Genomic DNA, 25,369 nt, shown 5'->3' with positions numbered 1-25,369 from the left:
TTCAAAACATTAACAATAATTTTGTTGACCCACTAGGGGCCCCAGACCCCCTGTTGAAGATCTCTGGGGTACAGACACGCAGGAGCTACATGCTAATGCTAACGTTACAGGCTGTCCAGCATTGGATCACTGAAATAAAGCACGGAGCCCAACGTAGGTGGTATGAGTCGCTATACCCTTAATGGCCACCCAATGAATTGGTTGCCAACGAGGACGGACAATAGACATTGCATGAACTTTTGATTGACTGACTATCACGAAGATGCGCGACACAGCGGTGGACATATTTACCGGGACTTGTATGCGTAAAGTTACCGCTGGTAAACCCAGTACTATGAGTAGCATGTTAAAGCACAAACTGAAAAATGGGTAACATTAGTTAAGCTCACTGCAAAAGCACTTGCCGATAAATTGGAAAGGTTGCAAAATGCTAGAAAGGCTAAGCTGCACAAAGCAAGCATCTTAAGAAAATCAATACAAGGGTTGATATTAAAGGGTGATAAAATATAGGTACATAGAATGCAAAGCAGTCCCTCCTCCTGTGATTTTATTAGGCTAATCACTGAAAAAAAATTTCAATGACATCATCAGCAACTCGTCACTGCGACTTGACTTTCATTACATCAGTCGACTTTAAAAAATCTGAAGTCATGGAACCCCTAGAAAGCAGTAGCACAGGTGTGCTGAATAACATGGTAGCTCCAAAGCGCACAATACCAAGGCCATGGAACTTGCTTACGTTAATGCAATGCTGCCCTAATGAGTGTTATTAGATACAGCTGTGCTTTTCCTGACAGGTCAAGGGGTCTGTTGTGCATCCGTGTGAAAACAGCTCCGTGCTGGCCTATCCATTGTTAGCAAACAAGCCTACAGGTCAGTAAGAAAACCATCAAACAGTAAGTTAAATGGGGCCGTGTACAGTACCATGAGGTGCTCCCCGCAGAAGATGATCCAGAAAGAGAGCAGCATGGAGTAGAAGACGCCTTGCCTGATGTCTCCAAAAAGCAGCATCCAGGTCCAGTTGAAGCCAACAGAGAACCACTCAACTGGGATGTTGATGAATGTCATTGAGATGCCCAGAGCGAGGATTACCCTGAGGGAGCAAAAGCAGTCTTAAAACTAGAACGGCACTCGGAGAGCACAGACCTCCGCATATCTCACAATGTGAATGTATTGTGAATTCTGTCGGGAACCAATTTTTCTCATTATTCCGACACCACATGAATGCTGCACAAATGCCCTATCTTTCAATGAAAGTGGTAAGAAGAAGAAGACAGTTATATACTATACGATACTTTTTAGCAATCATTACCAACAGATGAGGGTAACAGGATTATACAATTATTTTATGAATTTGTGCCATCATAAACACAAACCACGCATATGTGTTTAAATACAGCTATTGATGCTTAAGGATTGCTTTACATTTTAAATGAATATCAATAGCATGCTGGTGTGAGATTAAATCAGCTACAACTTTTGAGGTAACTTTCCTTTGCAAACTTTTTTTTTTTAATTGTTGAACAGTGTTGGCGGATTCAATTTATGGTCACTTTAATTGGGCTTTGCACCTGATTCTGGACTACATCTTTTACACTGACACAATCAATGTTTTAGAGCAAGGCTACCTCTGCATCTGCTGAAGCAGGCTCATTAAATCTTGAGACATTATTGATTAGATTAGCCATTCAGCTAGAAGCACAGTGTCCCTACTGACCGATCCAATTCTACATAATGTACTACCTTTCCCAACCTCCCTCAACTTTCAAATCAAGACATTTAGAGAGAAATAAGGCAATGAATTAGGAACAATCGGCCTACAAAAAGAGACTAGAGGTTGTTTTCCGTCTGCAGCAGGTCCCAGCATGCCGCCAATAGATGAAAGGATGATCGTAAATAGATAGCTGAGAGGGCAAAACACAGTTTGTGTTTGAGAGAGAGAGAGAGAGAGAGAGAGAGAGAGAGAGAATAAGGAGCAGATAAAAGGTGACCTGAAACGTGGGTATAGACGTTTTTTGGAAACGCTGTAGAAGTAATGTAACACAGGTTCCATGTGTTTGGAATAAAACAAAGGGCTTTTTAGTTAATGTGGTAGAGGTCTTAAATAGACTTTTTACACAGCACATTTTTGACACGTAATAGCAGGAAGAGCACAGGTGTGACTAAAAACATTAATTATGTCGGCGTTCCATTTGGGTGAGCCAGTTCCTGGGCCCTGCTATTGTGCATGCTAACTCACTGACGCCAGCCGTGTTCGAAACCGTTCCATTAAATAATGAACTGTATAAGGAATGACCAAACAAGATTTTCGGACACTCACCGAAAATCTCGTACTGTCAGTAGATGCGCCGGATATTTGCGTGGCAGAGGCGCAGTTTTGGTGGAACATGTGTACGTTCAAAAGCTGTTTTAGTCGTGCAACAGAAAACTCAGATTGGACAGATAGTCTAGCTAGCTGTCTGGATTTACCCTGCAGAGATCTGAGAAAAGGTTAACCCTTGTACTCATAAATCGACCAGAGGTTAAAATGCCAACACAAAGAAAGCCCAAGGCTCAAGGTGCATTTCACTGGCCCAAGTAAGGTATCGTTTATCTGGGTATTTAATTCCCTCCCCAGTTAAAAAAACAAATCTAGTTAAAGTCAATTTGGATCCATTACTTGATCAAATCTCTTGTGATGTTAATAGATGGGCAACTCTCAATAGCAGGAAAGGTCAATGTTATATACATGGTTTGTGTTCCCCTTCCTCTGGAGGTTTCCCTGTCATTTTAAATGGTTTGACCAGATAAAAGATATTTATATGGAAATGTAAAAAAAAACTAGCTACATCTTTATAAATGACAAAGACCGATTGATAGAAGAGGTTTGGGTCTACCAAAGATGTTGTATTATTCCTATGCTTTTAACTTAAAAAAAGGCACCTGGCCCACTGGTCACTTCCTCCTGAGAGAGCCCCACCCTGGTATCGTATGGAGCAATCTGTTCTTGCCACATTATCGCCCTTACAAAGCCTGTCTGTCAAACTGTATGGTGAGGCAAAAACACATCTGATAATCTCTCACTGAAAAGTAGTTTTGACCGAAGTGGCCCGGCTGTTTGAACTGGATCCATATCTAAATACTGCCAGTGTTTTTGCGAAATCCCAAATGATGTATTGATAGATCCCCCCCCCCCCCTTTTTTTGGAGGGATTGGTGGGAAAAGGGAGTTGTCACACTAGGGGGATCTGTATCTCGGTGGCATAATTAAATCCTTTGAGGATGTGACAGCAATTTGGAATCCCTATAGGATATGAGCATTTTGCAAATTGTATGTTTTGGATGTCGTTTAAAAAATAAAACATTGTATATCACAAAAAAAGAAAGACATTTATTTGGATGTTTAATTAATAACTGTTTCCCTATGAATTATACCATCCTAGACCATTTCTACATTAAGAGTTCCCACTCTCATCTATCCTGAAAGTTTAGAGGAAAGTCTGAGGTGTACCATTTTGACACCTCTGTGGACAAGCGAGACTCTGGTACAGCTTTTACAGCATGAAAAAATCATCCACCATCCACAAATAGGGTACGAGCCGCACTTCCTGAGAGCTGGCTGGTCATTTGGGAACAAGAGCCTTGAGCCGGAAAATGCAGAGGGAAGGAGAGAGACGTCGACTGTGCCTGTGTGCACGTGGTGTCTGAGCTGGTGTGCATGTCCTGAATGTGTGCATGCAGCATGTGTCGGTTGAGTGCTAGCTTGCAGATTTTGTAACATGTTTCACGCTTCGCCGGACACTTCCTGTGGCGCAGAGTGCTGCCTCTTACTGATCTGTCTTCCCAGCATGGCAGGGGGTTAGACAAACACTACACTGTGAGCAGAGCTTCGGCTTTCCACAGCATGGTATTCAAACTATCTGCTTCAGGCAAAACTACCTGTATTTGCTGCTCTAACCTTCGTGGACTTATGTTAAAAAGGGACAGTTCACCCCTTAAAATCAATTTCCTCTAGTGCCATTTATCAATCTAGATTGTTTTGGTGTTGCGGGCGTAGTGATGTCCGCTTTCTCTCAAACATAATGAAACAAGATGGCCCTCGGCTTGTGGTGCTCAAAGCGCCAGAAATCATCACATCAGTTTCATGTGGGAACTATTTTCTTTCTACCCAACTACACCTGTCAATCATACTGTATCAATGCACAGAAGCTATGTTTCCATTCACACGTTTTCATCCGAATTAAGTGATATCAAATGAAAAATGCCTTATGGAAACAGTAAAATTCGATTGAATTTCATGAATATTGACTCAAAGAAAGGATTTTCTCTTGATCGATATACGGCTTATGCGATAAACGCTGATTGAAACGTTATTTGCCAAATAAATAATGAACTGTGATTAAGTTTTAGGTAATTTTATGGTTGCAACCCGCCATAAAACGAAGAAGAAGTTTTAGTTCATTTCCACCCAGTATTTCCGCTCTGTTTGCACACATGGCGGGTGTCAACAAAGACAGATGTAAGTGGACAAACGAGGAGACAAGATACTTTTTGAATTTAATTTACCAGAAAAATATAATGGCTATTTTAGAAAGCAAAAATCAAAGAAATGCCATAATTTATCATCAGGAACTCGCGAAGGAGATGGCCAACAAAGGTTACGACAAGCCGTGGGACATCCTCCGGAGTAAATGGAAGGCGCTCAAACAGCGATACATGTCTCAAAAAAAAAGGGTTGTCTCGCAGCGGTGCCAGAGTGAAAATAAAAAAAGGCAAGTTCCTCAGCCAAAGGCCCATCGTAGCTTCCTTGGCTTCTATTAACAGCTCAGGTAAGATATCACGTTATCGTTCTCATTTACTGTGAGGAACGCGTTAAGCTTTGATCCGGACTGTACGTCATTTCACATTTGTATCTTGTTCATTTTAGCCGAGACTTCAATTAGCCAGGGCTGGCCAAATGGTCCGATATTGATCACAAGTTCATGCCGACCGTTGTGGTTGCTTGTTGTGTATTGCACAACTTGTGCGAAAAGGAGAGGCAAAGGTTTTTACAACCGGGCCCTGAGCAGCACCACCAAAACCTACCACAACAAATTATTTTTTTTGCCTATTTTCTTTATTGGGGGCGCTCTCATTTTAAAGCTCTTTTTAATTTGTATAGTGTAGTGATTGTGCTCTAGACAACAATGCAGACAATTGTATTTTCATCTGTAGGTGGCCATCCCAGTCTAAACCTCAAGCCATTTTCAGTACAGCGGGGTAAAGCTACAGCAAATTTTCAAAACCAGTATAGCGTAGGAGTTTGTGACAACAAACGATGCAAGGGAATCTCTTTGCTAACAAACTAGTCTTTCGGCTTTATTGCTTCTATGTTTCTTATCGGGAAGCTGGCACAGAATGGCCAGCTTCTGTGGAAGTTTAAAACTATTGGATCTGCCCAGAGCCACTCTGGATCTGCCATAACCAATCGCTAACGTTAGCCAACAACCACTCCTTCACCACTAACGGATGGCGAGCTGGAAAAATCAAACAGTTCCTGAACCCCGTGGGGAGGAGGGCCACAACATCATGGCCACCAACCACCATTACAACACTATAACTCAAACTAGCGCACGACCTCAGCGTCATCGTTCTCAGCCACTCCCTCTGTTCACTGATTGGACCGGTAAAGATTGGCCGGAGAAAACCCGCGAATATACCGCAAACCCAGACGACGTACTGAAGGGAGTACGTAGGAGGGCGGAGCCAGGCTAGCCTAAAGGTAGAATTCGCCCACAAGATTAACTATGGCGCTAACAACACAATGGGGAACACAGAACACAGCTGAGATACAGAAGAGGAGGGAGGTGCCTTACTTCTCCAGCAGCACAGGGGGTCTGCTCATGAGGGTGATCCGTCTCCAGTACCAGATCATGATGATGAGGATACTCGGTGTGAGGAATGTCTTCATGGCAAACCACACTTTGGTGAAGCCTCCATTCTGGTGGATGCTCTAGGAAAACAAAGAATCAGTGTCAACTATTTGTGTTGTGTATGTTGTATATGATGTATGGCTAACGCTAACATCATATTACTCAATGGCCAATATTGTCTCTGCCATGAATGAAAAAGGACACTTGACTCAAGGAACACTGCGACTTATTGGGACTTTAGCTTATTCACCGTATCCCCCAGAGTTAGATAAGTCCATACATAACCTTCTCATCTCCGTGCGTGTCGTAACTCTATCTGACACACCCACCGCTAGCCTAGCTTAGCACAGATCCTGGAGGTAACCGGCTCCAACTAGTCTACTGCTCCCAATAAGTGACAACCAACAACAACATTTGTATTATAGTCACAGTGTGTACAAATAACAAGGTCATATGACACACAGCCATTTTCTAACCGTATACATACTGGGAACTATATTCTCAGAAGGCGAAGCACTGCTACTTCTGCTACTTTGGCGAAGTGATTTGCTCGCAGCACCTGAGAAGCCCCGTGGTGAGGAGCAGGGAGTTCACCTGGAGTTCGCTCAGAGTTGGAGTAATAATCACTCCGCCCAAGCAGCAGCGCTTCACATTCTGAGAATAGTTCCCAGTAAGTAACTCTGGGGGATACGGTGAATAAGCTAAAGTCCCAATAAGTCGCAGTGTTCCTTTAAGCAATGTAGCAAAAAAAATTAAATGTTTAAAAACTTAAACCAATACAATTCCCAATCAAAACGCCAACTTACAACAAGACGAATGTCTTTGATTTCTCCGATCCCCACATTGACCTTCTTGCGCTCGTTGACGGGCAGGCGGATGTTGAGTAGATAGTACTTATGGGCCACGCTGCCGACCTCCATGAAAGGCAGCAGGTCACACTCATAGTAACGCCCCTCGTTCTCAAAGGTCTGCAAAACACACAGCAACACACCATATCTGGCTTAAAACCCATACATCTAAAGATAAGACACTTTACTGTAAAACTGTCTGTCAGGCTGCCTTTATTTTTTGAATAGTTGTTCTTGTATTCTATCCTATTTATTATTTCTTGTATATTCTGTGTGTGCTGTGTGTCTGATATTTTGCTACTGTTAGCACTGAAATTTGCCAATTTGGGATCAATAAAAGTCTATCTAATCTAATCTAACAAGTTGTCTGCGAGTTGACACATAGACCACTATCAGCTGGAGGAACAGGTTTAAGTGTCCAGCGGTAATAAAAAAATTGCCCTTAAACAAGGTTGTAAATCACTCCCATGAATGAGAATAACCAACACTGGCATTTGTATGATTATAATTAGCAGTATTTCCAACTCCCAGTATTTAAGGCTCAAAAGAAAGTGTGAAAACTGATGATAACCAAGCTACTTAGATTTAAAAGAATATTACTTATTTGATTTATCATCTGCAACTCAATATAAAGTATTTGTCGAGCCTAGGTTGTTTTTTCTCAAGATGCCTCTTGGTGAGGCACAGTCATTTCCACACCTTGGCAGTAGTGAAGTTGCAGGTGAGCTTCCTCTGCTCGTAGGAGTGAGCCATCTCTGTCCACTCGCTGACCGTGTCGTCTCTGTAGGCCAGGCCCACGTCAATGGTGGCCAACGATCCATCCTCTGGAAACAATTACCACAGCAGCAATTCACTTTCAGTATACACCTTTAGTAGACATTTCATTGTTAAAAGACTTTTGAGTATGCATGCATGTCAATAAACTTCCCCAAATCCCCAAAATCTAAATTGCATCCAAAGAATTACACAGCGCTTGTAGAAGACATTTGTGTGCTCCGAAATGGAAAAATGCACTGAATAATGCCTCATTTCCACTGCATGGTTCCGCTCAGTTTAAGTAATTTTTAGTACCAGGTGCTTTTATCAATTTCATTCTAGAGCTGGGCAATATATCAATATTATGTTGATATCGTGATAAGAGACTAGATATCGTCTTAGATTTTGGATATTGTAATATGCCATAAGTGTTTTAAAGGCTGCATTACAATAAAATGAGGTCATTTTCTGAACATAACAGACTGTTGTAACCGTTCTATTTACCTTTACCCACTTAGTCATTATATCCATATTACTGATGATTATTTATCAAAAATCTCATTATGTAAATATTTTGTGAAAGTACTAATAGTCAACACTACAATATTGTTGTGGTATCAATATCGAGGTATTTGGTCAAAAATATCGTGATATTTGATTTTTCTCCATATCGCCCAGCCCCATTTTGTTCCACATTAACTCACATCTGTGGGACAACCATCTCTGTACATTGCATATTCTTTTTATTCTCAATTCCATTAACCTTTGCACATCCTCTATAATACATCTTTGTAAATTCCTGCAGCCCTTTCATTAAAAAAAAAAACAGTTATATTGTACATATTTCTCAAATAGATTTTTTTATATTACATATTTATGTTTCTTGTCTATGCAGCAAAACTCCAAAGCAAATTCCTTGTATGTGAAAACCTACTTGGCAATAAACTGGATTCTGACTCTTGATTTTAATATACCTCCTCCTTGCACAGCTCTGCTGGCTGTTATTATCCCAGTGACGGGATAAAATTAAGTCCTGATGACAGACAGCCACGGTATTAAACTGAGACCAGCAGAGTGTCAACACTTTTAGCACTGACACAGAGACATTCCCCTCTATAGTCTGAGCTAGATACTGTTCTCCCACGCTAGTGTTTCACATGCTAATATACCACTCCAGAGTGGTACAGAGTAAAGAAGAGGAGGATACGCATTTCTTTCATTCAAAATCCTTGAGAAGCTTCATGGCTGCAGACTAACTGATGGGATTTATTTAAGAAGGCTGGATTATCAACTAGACTGGTTATGGTTGGTATATTGTAAAACAGACATGCTTATACAAGGTCAAACCATTTGAGTGTTAATACGTGGTCCCGTCACCTGGAAGGAGTCTGAATCGGTGAGATTACCAGGATTATTTCACTGCATGTAAACCTATTCAGGGGTTCAGTCTGCTCTCCATGGTGGCCCAAATCTAGGTTACTTACTATTTGACATAGACTTCAACAAGACCTTGAGCTGGCTGCCGACAGCCCGGCTCAGGGAATTCAACAAAAACATCCAAAGCCAACCTATCAAAACTGCATCTTTAGATCACATTACAAAGCCAAGGGTTCTCTCCTCCAGCACTCCAGAGTGCCTCTTGTGCCCGTTTATGAAACAAGCTGGAATGAAGAGAAAGGAACTCGGTGGCCTGTGCTGTGAGAAAAAATAAATAAATAAATGAAGTAGAGGAGGAGGGGGGGCGGAGGAGAGGGAACCAGATGAGAACTCGCAGCCGACTGTCTCTGTAATGCCCTCCACTCTGCCATTGGTCGAGCCCCGGCGCCCTCGAATGTCAGCTCGCTTCATGCAAACATTCCGCTTCAGTCCAGCGGCCATCTCCACGGAAACTAAGCCTCCTCAACAGCTGTGTTATTGCTGGACCCTTGCCAAAGGGGGTGCTTGGTGCAGGGGCGAGTGGGGCATGCGGGTGAAGTGGTTTAAAAGGGCGAACCTCTTCTCTGGGACGCACATTGTTACACAGATAAGGTAGTCAAGGAAGAGGTGGCCATGTGTTCATTTGTCATACGGCTGCAGATCAGAACCCGCCTACCTTTGGCACAGACTGCGTTCTGGTCAGGACTGAGACAGACGAGCTGACGCCATTTTGTTAATTATGGAAGACCTGGCTCCGCTGTTTTGGGGGGGGGGTGGGGGGGGTTTAATTGGCATTTTATTAAATCTGAATCTAGCATCTACTCAGTTCAAGGAATCAGAATCCTGTCAAATCGGTTTTGCTATGAAGAAATTGGAATTAAAAGTTATAAATGTTAATATAATGATTCAGTTTTATTTTAAGAACGGAAACAAAGTGAATTAGGTTTGCCAAATGACTGCCCAAAAATGCTCTTTTTAATTAAATAGGACACAGTATTTTTTTTCTCATTTAAATTTTTATTGAATTCTTAATAGCAGAGTATATGAGTACAGGGTTGGCCATACATTTCGGAACCTTGGCATAAACATACGACATGTTACAGAGGAAGAATAAAACTTGAAAAATAAAGTAAGAAATATAAAGGGGGAAATCCAGTCTACATAAGGACGAAGACGCTATGCTGTATTTAGTCTCTGCTTTCTTAGGTTGAGTTGTCATTAGCCCTTGTATAGGTCCAAAAAAGATCCCAAGAGGTCATACCATCCTCCATGTTAGCCGACAGTTTGTGAAGCATAATAGGACAGTATTCATTTTTTTAGACTCCGATGTAGTGTTAAATTTTGTCACCTATTTTTAATTTAGTCTTAGTCTTGTGCCAAATGTCCTTGTTAGTTTTAGTCATATTTAGTTATTCACATATCTTTTTTTGTTAGTCAAGTTTTAGTCAACTAAAAGTCTCGTCATTTTAGTCAAAAGAGAACTCAATACATCTATATTAGGTTTTAGTCAAAACATTTTAGTCTTTTTTTAAATAAATTTCTGAGATTATTTCTGATAACCATTTCAGTCAAATAGTTATATAAAAATAAATGATGTTATATAAATATTTCACCAGTAAATTCCTGTTAAACGACAAAAACAACCACTGCATGGGAAAAGGATATTTTACAATAACTTTGAATGCAGCACGAAGCTGGCGAGGGGTATTTCAAGTGAACGCAACATATGTGTTGTTTTTCAGACAACGGCAGCTGCAGACTGTCGTACGTCTCGGTGTTGGAATCCTCTACAGCATGCGCGGAGTTTGCGGGGGGGCAGGGGGAGCACTGCCCCCCCTGGTAGATGAAACGGGTAATTGCATTGTTTCAATAATGAGTGGAATAATTACTTCTGACATAACCAGATATTTTATAAATACTTTAAAAACACAAAACAACTAAATGGGGATAGATAATACATCTGATTTCATATACTGCTTTAGTAAAAATAATATTTTTTCAGGGCTCTGCCTCTCACCTGAGACCATTGTCAACGCATATGCAGGACGCAAAAAACTAGTCGGTTGCACTAGTCGGGACATCTTACCGTGCCAACGTTACAATAAAGGTTGCCTAAATGCCATGTATATAAATTTGCTGTCAGCTTACTAATTGAATGCGCGTTTTGTGTAGATTTGGACTTTGATACGTTTTATTCCACTTTGTTTAAACGGCGAAGTTCACCTCGTTCACCTGTTTGGAGCTGACTGGTGAAATGTTGTGCACGTATAGGCCTTGCTGGATACACCGTGACTCTGTTTGTGGATCTACTGATCGCTGTGGATGACTTGTTTTCATGTCATTGGATTACGGCAAAATACTGATCTTTTTTCTTAACGTGTCTTAACGTTTTATGGTGCGATTGCGCTTGGTTTCTGCGTTTGGAGAGGCATCTCAACAGACTGGAGGTCCAACACTGATTGGTCACTGTTAGCCTACATGTCAGTTGAATTTAAGTGTCGGGGCATTCTGCCACCGTCTGTCTATTGTGCTCCAACACAGCCCGTTCCAGCGCGGTCAGTTTGGTTTGAAATGTGCTGCGGGGACAGAGAGGCACGTAGTTACATTTCCAGAAGTGCTGGGTACGCGCATACGTTTTTCTCTCTTCGGGCAGGTCAGGTTTAATGTACGTAAACAATGACCAATGATTACCAAATTTCTCTCTAATATTGCTCCTCATAACCACGGAAAACTGTCAAAAAATAGAACCCAAAGTCCAATTATTATGGACGTTATCTGACATTTAGCGTTTCTGCTTCACATTTTCAGGAGGGCAGCGGAGCAGCTGTTGGTTGACTCCCAACGGTTCTCATGGGCTTTATAAGTCCTAACATGAAAAAGCTTAACGTGGTTTAATATACTTAAACAACGATCAATCATCACCACATTTCTGGTTAGATTTTTTGACAGTTTTCAGTGGTTATGAGGAGCAATATGGCGCAAATGTGGTAATCATTGTTTAGGTACAAGCTTTTCCTCGCCATAGCCTGTCAAGTTCTTTTGACAGGCATAAGTGTTCATTTCAAGATATGGCCATGATAAATTTGGTGATCGTTGTTGAGGTACATTAAACCACGTTAAGCTTTTCACGTTAAGCAGAACAGACAGCGTTGTGAACAGAGAAGCGTGCAGCCTGCGCGCAACAGGGCGGCTGTGTCTGTACCTGCCCTGTGGGGACAGAGATTGTTGTGGATTTTTGCATCTGTGCCTCCAGAATTATATGTGTTATGGACTTCTTTTTTTAACTAAATTGAGCTCGAGGTTTTAAATTGTTACAATGTAAATTCAAATCTGCTTAAAAAAAAATAAACATATGTTTATTTAGCATGTTTGTTTTGTCCATATGTGATCGTGCTGTGTTCCCCAGGTCTCAGTTGCTACAATGAGTTTTTTTTTTTTTTGCCCCCCCTGGCTCGAATGTCAAACTCCGCCTATGCTCTACAGTGAAATACAGACACACTTTTACACCACTTAGCTGTCAGCATTTTAACCGTGTTTAATTCTTATGTCTATGGTTTAAACCAGCTGCTAGCTAACGGTAGTCTAACGTTACCTGCTGTCAGGTGTAGTGTTAACTAGCTAGTTAACGTTAGCTAACGGTAGGCTAACGTTACCTGCTGCCAAGTATAGTGTTAACTAGCGTCCCGTGCAGCGACGTTTCGGTTGCCTCTAACGTCCGTTTAGGAGCATCAGAGAGAAGCGCAGGCATTTAATTAGCACCGAAATCCACGTTGCCAGTCGGTCCGGTAGATAACGGTCGTTAAGGCGGTGCCGTGTTAGCACCAGGTCTCGGTACCCAACCTTAATTAACAGCTGAATATTCTATCTCATGATGAAAAAGTAGAGGCGACGAAAATGAAGAGAGATTTTATCTTAGTTTTTATTTTATGCAAAACATTTTAGTCTCGTCTTTTTTCGTCAACAATAATGGATGTTAATTTAGTCTTAGTCTGCGTTTTTTGACATAGGCGCAGTCTCGTCATCGTCTCGTCTTAGTCATGGAAAAAAAGGGTTGCTGACGAACATATTTTTAGATGAACAAATCTATGTATTTTACCAAAACAACAAAAAAAAACATCACTCAGAACGTAACAATAACTGCGGTTCTTCTTTTATCTTACACATATGGATATTAAAGGTGCCGTAGGTAGGATTGTGAAGACCCAGGACTTAGCCAAAAAAAATTTAACATCGACAACTTCTCAGTCCCTCCCCCCCTTTCTGCTAAATTCCGAAACGGTCTCCTAAGCCCCTCCCCCCACAAGGGAGAATGAGCAGTGATTGACACGCAGTTAGACACCCCCACCCTGGCCCCGATTGGTGAATCTGAACAGGGAGCTGTGGATTTTTGCAAATCACACTACAGGCTGTAGTGTGATTTGCCAGAGGAGATGGATTTTTTTTAATTTTATTTTTAATTACCTGCTTCATGTAGTTCTACTGGAGCATAGGGGCAGTTTCAGCAAATAAGACATAAGGTTAGTTTTATAAGGCTTACCTACTGCACCTATAACATACATATGGATGTTAATATTAGTTTTTATTTCAAATAAGCTCCTTTAATTTACTGCTGGATCTAATTTTGCATTAAACAAATAAGTGAGAACAGTCCCATTTGAGAATGAATCTTCTGAAGCAATCTGTGCTGGAGGATTGGATAGAGGAAGTAGAAGTAGTAAGATTGTAAAATTAGATTACATGCGTTAGCTGATACCTACCTTGCATCAAGCAAATCGCCTTTTACTTCTATTCTTACTGTACAACAGTCTAAAGGCTTGGGTATGCTAGAAACAAGCTAGTTTGTAGGGGTGTCCTTTTAAGCAGGCTCTCCTTTCTAGCACATCTTGTCTCAGGAGAGAAAGCAACGATAAATGGGTTCAAAACAGTCCGAAAAATCATTTAGTTTAGTTTAAAAGTGGGAACCGCAGTGCTGCAGCACTAGCTGGTTGCTTCTACATGCAGCATCTAGAGTACTCAGCTCCCTCTACATCCACTTCTTCTCACAGCACATTATGTAGCTCAGAAAGATTAAAATAAGTCTATAGCGTCTGGCAGAAAGACCCGTCTGTAGTCCAGGCTGATTCACTGACTCCTCTGTCTTGCAGCCAGGCAGTTAACAACCCCCAGCCCCCGAACACATTATGCTGTAGCTGAGGCCAAGAATGTGAACAGGCAAAGGACGCCGATGACTCGGCCACTATTGTAACATGACTGTAAGAGTTTAGACAAGCCAGACCAAAGGGCTGAGTCATATTAAAGTACACCACAAACTTTCAAACTTTTTGTTCTCTACAGCAAGGGTCTTCCAACGTTTTTTAGGCCAAGAACCCATCAGCTGAAAGAGAGACAGAGCACGGACCCCCTACTACATATATTGTGAACATTTAGTTTCATATTAATATTATATATTATATATTAATATTGGCCGGATGGATGAAAATGGATAGATCAATATTCATACATTATTTATACAGCATGTTGTAATGTTAAACATACTTGTGGAAGGCACAGTGAGTCCTTAAGCTTAACTGTATGTGTGGATGGTTACTAAAGTGACTACCTTACGTAGCATTTCATCAATATTGTGTAAATGAAATTTATTTTATTTTTTTACAAATAGGCATCTTTGTTAATATGTTGGATTCATGTTAATGTATATTTTCAGACATTTTAATTATAAAAAAAAAAAAAAAAAAAAAAAAACGTGTTCACATAATAATTTGGCAGCCCCCTGCAGTAACTCTGAGGACCCCCCTAGGGGACATGGACCCCCTGTTGAAGATCTCTGCTCCACACAATGACAACTATTGCCTTTCTGTTAATTACAAATTGGCCTGAGGTGGAGGAATCAAGGTCTACAGCCATTTCAGTGTGGACATAGTCTCGCATTGCGAGACCTTCCTCCACAGCGCTGCGGAGGAGGGTTTGGCTAGTCCACACGTCATTCCGGGATGAGACAAAAACATGCTCTGGTTTATTGGCATTTCTTTAAACCGACCACAATCGTCTTGGGCGGCGCTATGCTTCGCACGGAGCCGCTGCAAAATTTGGGCAGTTTCCTTGGGAAGGAACTTGTTTTGGTGAAACGTGTGTGCATTAGAGCTGGCAGTCTTCCTCTATAATACCAATCGAATTTCATGTTATTTTTGGAAATATCCGAATAATAGCTCCAAAGCTAATCGCCGTCACTCTCTCACTTCTTCCTCGCGCTATATCTCACACACACACACACACACACACACACACACACACACACACACACACACACACACACACACACACACACACACACACACACACACACACACACACACACACACACACACACACACACACACTTTAAGCGTGTGGTTGTTGTTACACATTCTGTCCACTAGAGGGACTTCCAACATCAGCCTGGCCTTGAAGGGAACCTATGTCACGGCACATTGCATTTCTGGCATGCCACTCTTTGTTTACATTATTTTCCACCACGCACACAGCAACAAACAAATCAACAGAGAACTCTGTAATGAAACATTATCAACAAGTGTAGTGAAGCGGCTCTGCTGTAGAGGCTAACGGTGCTCAGTTAGCACAATGACATCATGTCAGCCAAAACGATTTGTCATAAAGTAAACTAAAACTAGTGTTAGCCACGATGCTAACAACCTTAATAACTAAGCCAAATGGTGCCATTTTATTGATTTATAAGCAACCTGTTTCTTGCAGGTTGTCACGTTACTGAGAATGCAGCTGTTAGAAGGTAATATATGAAGTTGAAGCTAACGCTGACAGCTGTAGGGCAGCTAACAAACGTTAGCTGTCTCCATGAAGCTCCCAGCTATGCTGCTATAACTCACGACGCAGCTAGAAATCAAGAACAAGCTAACTATTAACTCTATTGATTCACTTTGGCTCGGTGGGTGTTGATTTTAATCAATGTCATGTTAAAACTAATTCCCATCTTCTTCCGATTTCCTGCCGTAGCCTGTCACTCCCCCCTGTGCTAACGTTACTCGGTACGTTACTCAGTTCTCGGTAAGTTAGCTCACAATGCCGTGTGTTTCTCACTCCCGTAACTTATTGCTCATCAGACGTGACATGAGAAGAGGGAGATTAGCTAATGTTAGCCAAGCTATTTATATTAATACAAAATTAAAAAAATTAAATCACATTCAAATCATAATTTCAGCATTGAAACAGTATTGTTTTTTTTTACTATTTGAATTATATTCGACTTTCGGAATAAGTTCCAACAGCCCCTAGTGTACATTCAAAAGTTGTTTTAGTCGTGCAACATAAAACTCCGATTGGACAGATAGTCTAGCTAGCTGTCTGGATTTACCCTGCAGAGATCTGAGGAGCAGTTAACCAGAGTCCTCAGAAATCCACCGGAGTTTAAATTTTAAACATAAAGAAAGCAGAAAGTAATGGGACATCCGAAAAACAGACATCCCAAAAGAGTGACATCCGGCGGAATTTCCGGCAGAATGAGAGCAATCCCGGAAGTGGAACATCGCGGATATTGATTAGTGTGGACACGACTCTGTACATCAGAGTTTGTCATAAAGCTCAAGTTGACATTAGCACAGCTATGCATTCTAAGCCATGAAGCAAAAGATGGGATTAAGAGTCTTTCCCAGGCTCTCCTGGCGATCCAGTCACTTCTTAGACTCTCTCATCATCCGCTCTAATCCCTTCTTTCAGGATCCCAAGCACCCGGCCAGGATACCAAACTCTGTTTTCTTCCAGATACTACTTATCTGCCGCCTCCTCCTCCTGCCCTCTTCCTTATTCAAGCACTGAGTTGATGCTGTAGGCTGGTGGGTTCCCCTCATGAGAATAAACACTAGATATGTGACAGAGCCTGGGGCCCGAAATGAGACTACATTTATTAAATTATGCACTTTGGCTCAAGTGGTTAAAGAAAATCTGTAAAAGATTTCAAGCTTGATTTTATGGCGGCAACTATTTATTTTCTCGATTAATCGTCTGGTGAAATGTGTGAAAAGAAAATGTCCATCCCAGTTTCTCAAAGTCCAAGTTGAAGTCTTTAAAAAGGTTTTGTTTTTCAAAGAAGGTGTATGAATTAAATGATAATGAAATAAGACTTAACCAATCACTGAACTGACTATTAAGTCAGCATAAAAAGGGTGAAAAAACACAAATGCATAAATATCAGCTGTAACATTTACTAGACTGGTATTATCTTATAGGGCTGGGCGATATAGAGAAAATCTAATATCACGATATTCTTGAGCAAATACCTAGATGTTGATATTGCGACGATATTGTATGGTTGACTTTTGGTGCTTTAACAAAATGTTATTTACACAATGAGATTTTTGATCAATAATCTCCAGAAATGATTTAATGACTTCGTAGGTAAAAGGTAAATAATAGAACTACTAGAACAGTCTGGTAAGTTCAGAAAACCTGGAAAAGACAACACTTACCACATTACGATATTACAATATCCAAAATATAAGACGATATCTAGTCTCATATAGCGATATCGATATATTGCCCAGCCCTATTATCTTATATTCAAAGTCTATAAATCATTTAGCTGTAGGTCTCAGGCTTGGATAATAAGATATGTCATTGCTCAGAGACAAGCAACAAGGAACAGGTCCACATTATCTCTCTCCTCTCTTTATACCTTTCTCAAGGGTGTCTGACAAGCCCTTGTACAACCCCCCCTCCCCCAGGGTCTACAGAGAACAAACAGCAGGGCATCCATCATTGTTTGCTGCCTTTCAGTGTAACAGAAATCCAATCTACTGAATGAGACACATTTCTGTGGATTCCTCAAGCGTTCGGCATGATAGACTGAAAAAGAACACAATGACAACATCCTAGCACGACGTCTTGCAGGGAAGGTAATACGAGAAACATAACAAAGAGTATTACCGGTAAAGTTGGAATGAGTCTGTGCTTGAATTTATGATGCGAGTGATTAGAAGTGACAATGGATGTAAATATTTCAGAGGCTAGCTTGGTCATATTGAGCCGCTGCAAATATTTGCCTTCAGATTGTGGAACTAGGAAATAACTGAGGCTATATTGACAACTGGAGAGAGAAAAAGAAAAAAAAAAAAATGTAGACAAAAAAATAATTGCAGAACGAGAACTTGCAGGGCACTGTCCGTTAACCCACAATGAACCAAGCAATTATTATCACTTGTTCATTATCACTGAAATGGCTTTTGGTTCCTTTAAGATTCTATTAAGACCAAGTCCCATAACATAGTACAGCCTCTTAATTAGGGTTGGGTATCGTTTTGATTCTCCCCCCCCCCAATACCGGCGCCTAAACAAATACTTACTAATTTTTTATACATACATTACATACATAAAATAATTAAAGAATGGCTTGCTTATTGCTAAGGCCATATGCTCAAAATTAAATGATTTATTAAAAACGTAATAACTTATTTCACTACAAAATTGCTGGTAAATGACAAAAACAACTAGATGGGAAAAGGGTGTTTTACAATAACATTGAATGCACCACAAGGCTGGCAAGGTGAGTTTCAAGTAAACATACCATCTTTGTTGTTTTTCCGACTGGTCTAGTAGATACCAGTCGTTTAGGGACCGGTGCCATGTTAGCACCGGGTCTCTGTTAAAAAAGGTGCTCGGAGCGATGTTGGGTAACGTTCTTGTTGACGTTTGAAGTATTGTCAAACAAAACGGAGGCTAGGCTCGTTGTCGTTGTCTAGGACAGCTCTCCTCTCGCTTACTTTCCTCACCCCCCTTTCATGTGCACGAACCCCTACCCCCCAATCCTTCTTGTCGGCTGGAACACTGTTATGTTTCGTGGTGCAGGTTGGCGCAGTTTGTTTGTGTTGCCGTTTGTGGAGCCTGGGCTGTCTACAGACACCGCGTTTCTTTACAGTGTGTTCAGGGGACAGGCAGCTAACGGACAGTGGGGAGATGTTTGCTGTATGTGACAAAAATGTTGTAGCCTAAAAAACACGTGGCATCGCTTAGAGCACCTTTAATAGCACGTGCACCATAAGACCGTCTTTCCTCTACATCTTGACAGCCATGTCCTGGGGGAAAACCATGAGACATTTTCTCCTTGACATTTTTTTTTTTATCCCATAAGTAAGCCTTGGTTCTCACCTATCTGGTTGTGCATCTTAAATGCGATGTCAAACTGCAGGATGACCAGCATAAACTGGAACCAGGGGCTCATCTCCTTGTTAGGCAGAGGAATGTGGACAGCAAACACAATGTTGTTGGCCTCGATCTTCTTGGCCATGGCCTCATCGAAGGTCCGGATCTTGTCGCATTGGTTAGGACCCCAAGGCATGAACCACTTGGTTTCCTGTCGGTGCTTGGTTGTGTCCACGCACTTGGTGGCCAAGTAGTGGACCGCTGTGGTGGGGCTGGGAGCTGGTGAGACAAATACAGCGTGATGTTAGTCTAGGTGTCACGTTGAAATACTGCAGCAAAGTGTTTCAAGGTCCTGCCAAGCCTAAATTTCTCCTCAAACTAATAAATCAGAAAAAAAGTTTGAGCAGAAATCAATAAATAAAACTTGAGCCCTCTGGATTAAACCGTGCATGGACAATATTAATATCTTAGCAACCATTAGGAACAGTCAACAGTTTGGGTTTGAGCCAAATCCAATCCAAACACTTTGGCAATTACTTTTCACACTGTTTAGAAAATGCCTGGTAGAGAGTCTCTCTCTCTCTCTCTCTCTCTCTCTCTCTGAAGTGATGGGGAGGGAAAATTCCCGAAAGCTCTCAGGCACCGATTACACTGTTTACGCATTAAGATTCATGAGTTTGACAAGACTGGTGTTTGTAGTCTCTTCTCACAGGATCTTAGTAGTGCTTGGGAAAAGTTCAATCATTATTACGCAGGTACAAAAAAACCTTCGTCTCCTGTTGTTAAAGCTGGAAGTCTGGTGTGAACGACATCAGAGTCGTTTGAGAGTTCAGATGCAAGTAAAAAGCTAAACTCCGTTGTTTTTTTAAATATGTAGTGGAAATGATGTCAGACAATCAGGATTTCCACCTCATTTTGTAATATCAGGTCCAAACATGGGGTCTGTCGGTAAGCGATCTGTGCTGCCTGCACGATCAGTTATGCGCATAAATACATTAGTAGAAAAAGTGACGGTTTCCCAACACTATTTGTATCACGCATTCGTTGAAAATACTTGACGGCCAGGCGGCACAACTGGTGGCATAGTTTTGTAGGCTACATTTTATGTTATTCATTATGCAGTTCACGGCGGGTATTTAAAGTTAAAAGATAAGCACTTTTTCTGGGATTTGGAGTGTTATTTTGTGTATCTTGTGCTTCCACATACAAAAAACAAACATCCATGCTGTTTTGAGCGAGATACGGGTTTCTGAATGCATCCTGCTTTCAGTGAGCGGGTCAAACTCGGCAGGGCCGGAAAACATTTGGTGTGTGCCAACCACTTTAGCTAATACCACATCAGCTAGCTGTTTCTCCAACTTCGGTCAGTACAAGGCAGGATTAGCCGGGAGACTTCTTCTAAACGAGGGCGCACTTCCAACTTTGCGTTGAATGCCTGCAGATGAGGGACATGTAAGTAGTTCTATAGTGTTGTAGCAGTGTTTTGCCATTGAGAACGAGGTGGCTAACCACTAGCAGCACTAGCTTCTAGCTAGTAGTCCTTACCTAGCTATTTGCGACTCCCAACAAAGATGGGATAGAAGTGTGATGCCTCACTCTGTAGCTAAAACAGAGAGCTCAACACAGGGTGAAAAGAGGAGCTGCAGCAATGTGCAGTACAACAAAAACATGGTGTTTGTTGAATATTAAGCCATGTAAACCTATTCTGGTGCAACCTCTAAATACAATTATGAACCTGAAAATGAGCATAATATGGGCACTTTAAGTACTTATTATCACTGATCCAAAACCGCATATCGACGTCTGTGTACTACACCTTGGCGACAGTTATTTTTGTGACATGTAGTGTGGGGATGTTGTGAGGTTTTTAAATGTAGCTTACGCTATGCGTTACGAGGTGTTTACGTGGTTGCCAATCCAAAATAATGAACTTGTTGCATGTTACATGACCATACACCATTTTGGTTAATGTGGAATGAAGTCTGAGTCTGTCACTGCAAACCTTCAGTTTCTTCCACACTCCCCTTTGCGATTCATTGTGAAATGAATGAAATTCCCGCGGTGCAAAAGGTGCTCAAGCGTGGAACAGATCGTGCAGTGTCATGAACGGATTATCATCTGCGCATGCGAACATTTTGCGCATGCGCATCGCGCAGGCAGCACAGATCGTGTACCCGCATGGTCAAGCTGTCCATTTATTTATAGAAAAAAAATAAAAAAATAAAAGGGAACACGGCGACTTATTGGGAATTTAGCTTATTCACCATAACCAAGAGTTAGACAAGTCCATACATGCCCTTCTCATCTCTGTGCGTGCTGTAATGCTGTCCGACGGCCCCAGGGGCAGCAGCCCATCACAGAAAATGCAGGTGAATGGTTCCAGATATCCTACTGCTCCGAATTGTGACAAAATAACACCAACATGTTCCTATTTACATGTTGTGATTTGTAGAATCACAGAGTGTACAAAAAAAAACAACGTAACATGAGACACAGCCATCTTCTAACCGTAAACAAACTGGGAACTATATTCTCAGACAGGCTTGCTGCAAAGCAAATCATTCCACCCAAGTACTATATTCTTCCGCCTGAGAATATAGTTCCCGGTTTGTTTACGGTTAGAAGATGGCCGTGTCTCATGTTACATTGTTTTTTGTACAAGCTGCGACTGTACAAATCACAACATGTGAATAGGAACATGTTGGCGTTATTTTGTCACTTATTCGGAGCAGTAGGATTACTGGAACCATTCACCTGCATGTTCTGGGCTGGCCTGCTGCCGCTGGAGCCGTCAGACAGCCTTACAGCACGCACAGAGATGAGAAGGGTATGTATTGACTTGTCTAACTTTGGGAGTTTCATAAGGCTGGGTGTAAACGATTATTTATTAAACGATTAATCGGGCGATTATTTTATCGATTAGTCGACTAATCTAACGATTATTTTTCTGTTGCTCGATTAATAAAAACCATAATGTATCTCAAATAAATACCAAAAAAATCTTAATAATATACTTTAAACAGTTTTGCACAGCAAAAAAATCTTCTGCTTTACACAAAATTAAATAAATACAATTATTTTACTGTTATACAAAATGAAAGGCCAGCCTGTTTACTCTTTTACAGTACATAACTCTCATAACTCTAAAAAAATTAATAAGTTGTAGTGCAAAAAAACACCGTGCAGTGCACAGTATAGACATTCCTGAGAGTGTTTAACACAATATAAAATTCCTGTTTTCAGTTTTACAGTCCCAACATAAATCTCTCCTGTACAAAGCTACCGCAATCTGCTTGCTACCGTTAGCTAGATCTAGCAGCTGTACACTTTGGTGGTGCTAGGCTAAAAAACGCATCCTAGCTCTGTGTGTTCGTGCTAGGTTAGTAGCTAACGTTCATGTTAGCTAATGTTAGCTACTATAGATAGCTGCGTTCTGCAGCCGTAAGCTAGCTACCATTCAAGCCAACATTAGATGATAACTAACGTTAGCTAAACACAGCTGTCTAGGCGCCAGTAGCTAGCACAGTAACCTAGCACGAACAAACTGCACGGAGAGCTAAGATAGTTAGCTAGCACCACCGAAGTGCGCAGAGCTCAAGCTACACAACACACTATGCAAACATGAAATTAATTTAGCCAACGTTAGTACTACTTGTTATTGTCTCCTTCACGAGTGACAATGGGGTGCCTCCGTTTCAGATGCTCCCACATTGCTGTTGTGCTGGTGTGGTATTCCAACTCCATTTGACAAAGAGCGCAAATAACGACACCTTTTACGTTTGGGACTAAATTTGAAGTATTCCCATACCTTCGATGATTTAGGGCGAGCTGTTTTTTACGACTTTCTTTTAATGGGGCTTTTTGCAGGGCTTTGTTGGGAATTATGTGAGGAGGGTGCTGTTTCGTTCTCCATTCTGCAATGTTTTGGTCTCCCACGTGTATGTGGCGAGCTGTTGCGAAGCGTCAACGCAAGAATTTGACGTTGACGTACTTCTGACGTCATCGACGCATCGCTACAGGCCTAGGGTTACGGTGAATAAGCTAAATTCCCAATAAGTCGGCGTGTTCCTTTAACAAAACCTCCCCATTTGCCTGCTGCCTACATGCATTCACGTTGACGAAACAGACCTATATTCATTAAATAAAGTTGATTTAAAAGAAGACTAACACATGAATGATTTTATTCATACCAACTTAGAATGTCGTTTGAGGTTTATTTCTTTAGGGTGATGATGATTTTCCCACCTTGCCTTCCAGGGCTTCTGTACAAAAATTTATTATCCATACAGCATATGCAAGAAAACTTTAAAATTAAGCAATGAATCAGAATAGTTTGTGCATCGTTACTTATCTGAACATCTAGCTAATCACATCTGTTCACTTGTAACAGAGAGCTGAAGGGTGGACACCACAAATAGTTACACCCTTTGGCTGACAGTCCACACACTCATAAAAACTCAACCAAGGCTAACTTCAAACAACCTTCAACTGTGTGATTGTGTTAACAGCTGTGTAAAAATAACACACACACACACACACACGACTGAATTAAACCCAGTTATCTGGCACCACTTTGGAGTTCAATTATCTAGTGACCCCGAGTCCAGCAGCACACCGACTCCTCCAGTCTCCACCGCAGTGTGTCCAGAATAATGGCCGTACCCTCAGCCTGCTGACCCCATGCAGTGTCCCCGGGTTTGTCGGGAAACAAGGGGAGAAAACCCCCCTTTCTACTCAATTACCCCTGCCGCCCCCGGCCACCGAGCAAACACAAAGGAATCCGGCTTCATTAAAACCATCTCAGCCAGGAACGAACCGAACAAGCTAATTTATCACCAGCTAGCCCGTAGGGAGTGTAGACTGGGGGACAACGGAGACCGGCTGAATAGTATTTGGGGCTGTTTTTCAGATTTCAGCCCATAAGAAAAAGAGTAAGATATCCTTCACACGTACTCAATTTCTCTCAACTGTCTGTGTAGAGCGCTGCTGTGCTTAGTGTAAGTGAGTGGGTGGGTGGCTGGGTGAATTTGAAGAAACTTGACAGCAACTCCAATACAGTCCTCAAGGCAAAACGCAACTTTGACAGCTGTGTGCACTTGAGTATTTTTGTGTGCACCACTGTCTGTCTCAATGTAAATTAAACTAGGGGGAGGAGGGGGGGGGGGAGGAATCTTTCTATTTTCCTTGGGGGAAGAGGAGGAATCATGAACGTTTTGCCTGCGAGGCGGTAGGGATTTGGGGAGAAGGTAACGTTAGTTAGAGATGCTGCCCGGGGCCCCAAACAGCAGACAGACATTATGAGAGCGGAAGAGAGGAGAAAGAGAAGGAGGGGTAGGTATGAGGAGGGAAAGAGGTGGGGGGAGAAAAGAACTGTCGAGTTTTCAAAGAAGTACAAAAAAAACAACACAAAGGTTGGATGTATTTCAGAGCATTCCTGTGTTGAGAATCAGAAACGTACCCACAGATATGGTATTCTGCGTTATTTTTAGCCAAAGACACGAAGCCAGCGGTTGTGGCATGCAGAGAGCGAACACCTTGATACAAAGCAGTGATTTAACGGAGGTGCACTTCGGCAGCTTTGGTTTCAAAGTACCGCATTGTTTGAGCACGACTCGGTCAAATACAGCGAAAAGTTAGCTCTCGCCATTCTTTCTTTCTTATGTAAACGTTGGTTAACCCTGGTATGGAGGCATGTAAGGAACAGTTCAACTTCAAACTTTGTGCGTTTACAGTTTAGAGACGTTAACGTTTACATGTCAACATGCATGAGCGTACAAAGACACGCTAGCTACAGAAATGATACAAGTAAGGGATACAAAAAAACGAGAAAAAAACGGGGAAAACTTACCAATTAAACCGCCGACCATGAAGGCAAACGCCTGAAACAATAGCAGAGTAACTCCCACTATCACCAACTTTTTGGTGCTCATATTTTCAATAATAGCCCCCGCCATTGCGAAGGAAAAGGTTGGAGTGAAAATATCACACCGAGCGAGAAACAAGCAATAATGTGGTGGAATAGGGACGAAAACGTTGCATCCACGACCAGTAGGAAAGCAAGCTGGGCCCCTCCACCGCTCTGCTCCTGCCTTTCAACTTCGAAGGAGGAAAGGGAAAAAAACGTGAATCACATGACCGTATAGCACTCAGCGTTATCCCCTAACAGCCAACACTAGACCGGGGAAAGATCTGTGGCGCGCCACCGCATTGCAATAGAGACTGGTAACGCAGGTTACCGTGCCATTGAATGACTGTAATAGCGCCCCTGTTGTGCGTTAGGCTACAGCCTGCAGGGCTATTTAAAGGAAGATTT

At 41.7% G+C, this 25,369-nt stretch overlaps 1 protein-coding gene across 2 annotated transcripts in view; it reads right to left on the bottom strand.

The window, feature by feature from the left end:
• The window catches only part of wls (Wnt ligand secretion mediator), a 40,798-nt gene extending 15,532 nt beyond the window's left edge, over positions 1 to 25,266 (bottom strand). The window contains exons 1-6 of one of the 2 annotated variants that reach the window (XM_039815080.1): positions 24,905 to 25,266; positions 19,063 to 19,335; positions 7,438 to 7,562; positions 6,697 to 6,858; positions 5,834 to 5,970; positions 925 to 1,093 (exon numbers count right to left, since the gene is read on the bottom strand). In XM_039815080.1, the coding sequence (XP_039671014.1) occupies positions 925 to 1,093; positions 5,834 to 5,970; positions 6,697 to 6,858; positions 7,438 to 7,562; positions 19,063 to 19,335; positions 24,905 to 25,010 (972 nt within the window). In that variant the 5' untranslated portion in view covers positions 25,011 to 25,266. Of the gene's footprint in view, positions 1 to 924; positions 1,094 to 5,833; positions 5,971 to 6,696; positions 6,859 to 7,437; positions 7,563 to 19,062; positions 19,336 to 22,864; positions 22,964 to 24,904 lie in introns of those variants that run through there. The other variant, XM_039815081.1, reaches the window with a different exon arrangement.
• Between the last annotated feature and the right edge of the window lie 103 nt (positions 25,267 to 25,369).

The sequence above is a fragment of the Perca fluviatilis genome, chromosome 11, assembly GCF_010015445.1.
Source record: "Perca fluviatilis chromosome 11, GENO_Pfluv_1.0, whole genome shotgun sequence".
In the NCBI taxonomy this organism is placed as follows: Eukaryota; Metazoa; Chordata; class Actinopteri; order Perciformes; family Percidae; genus Perca; species Perca fluviatilis.
The sequence above is the reverse complement of the archived record's forward strand: the minus strand, read 5'-3'. Positions and strand labels throughout refer to the sequence as shown.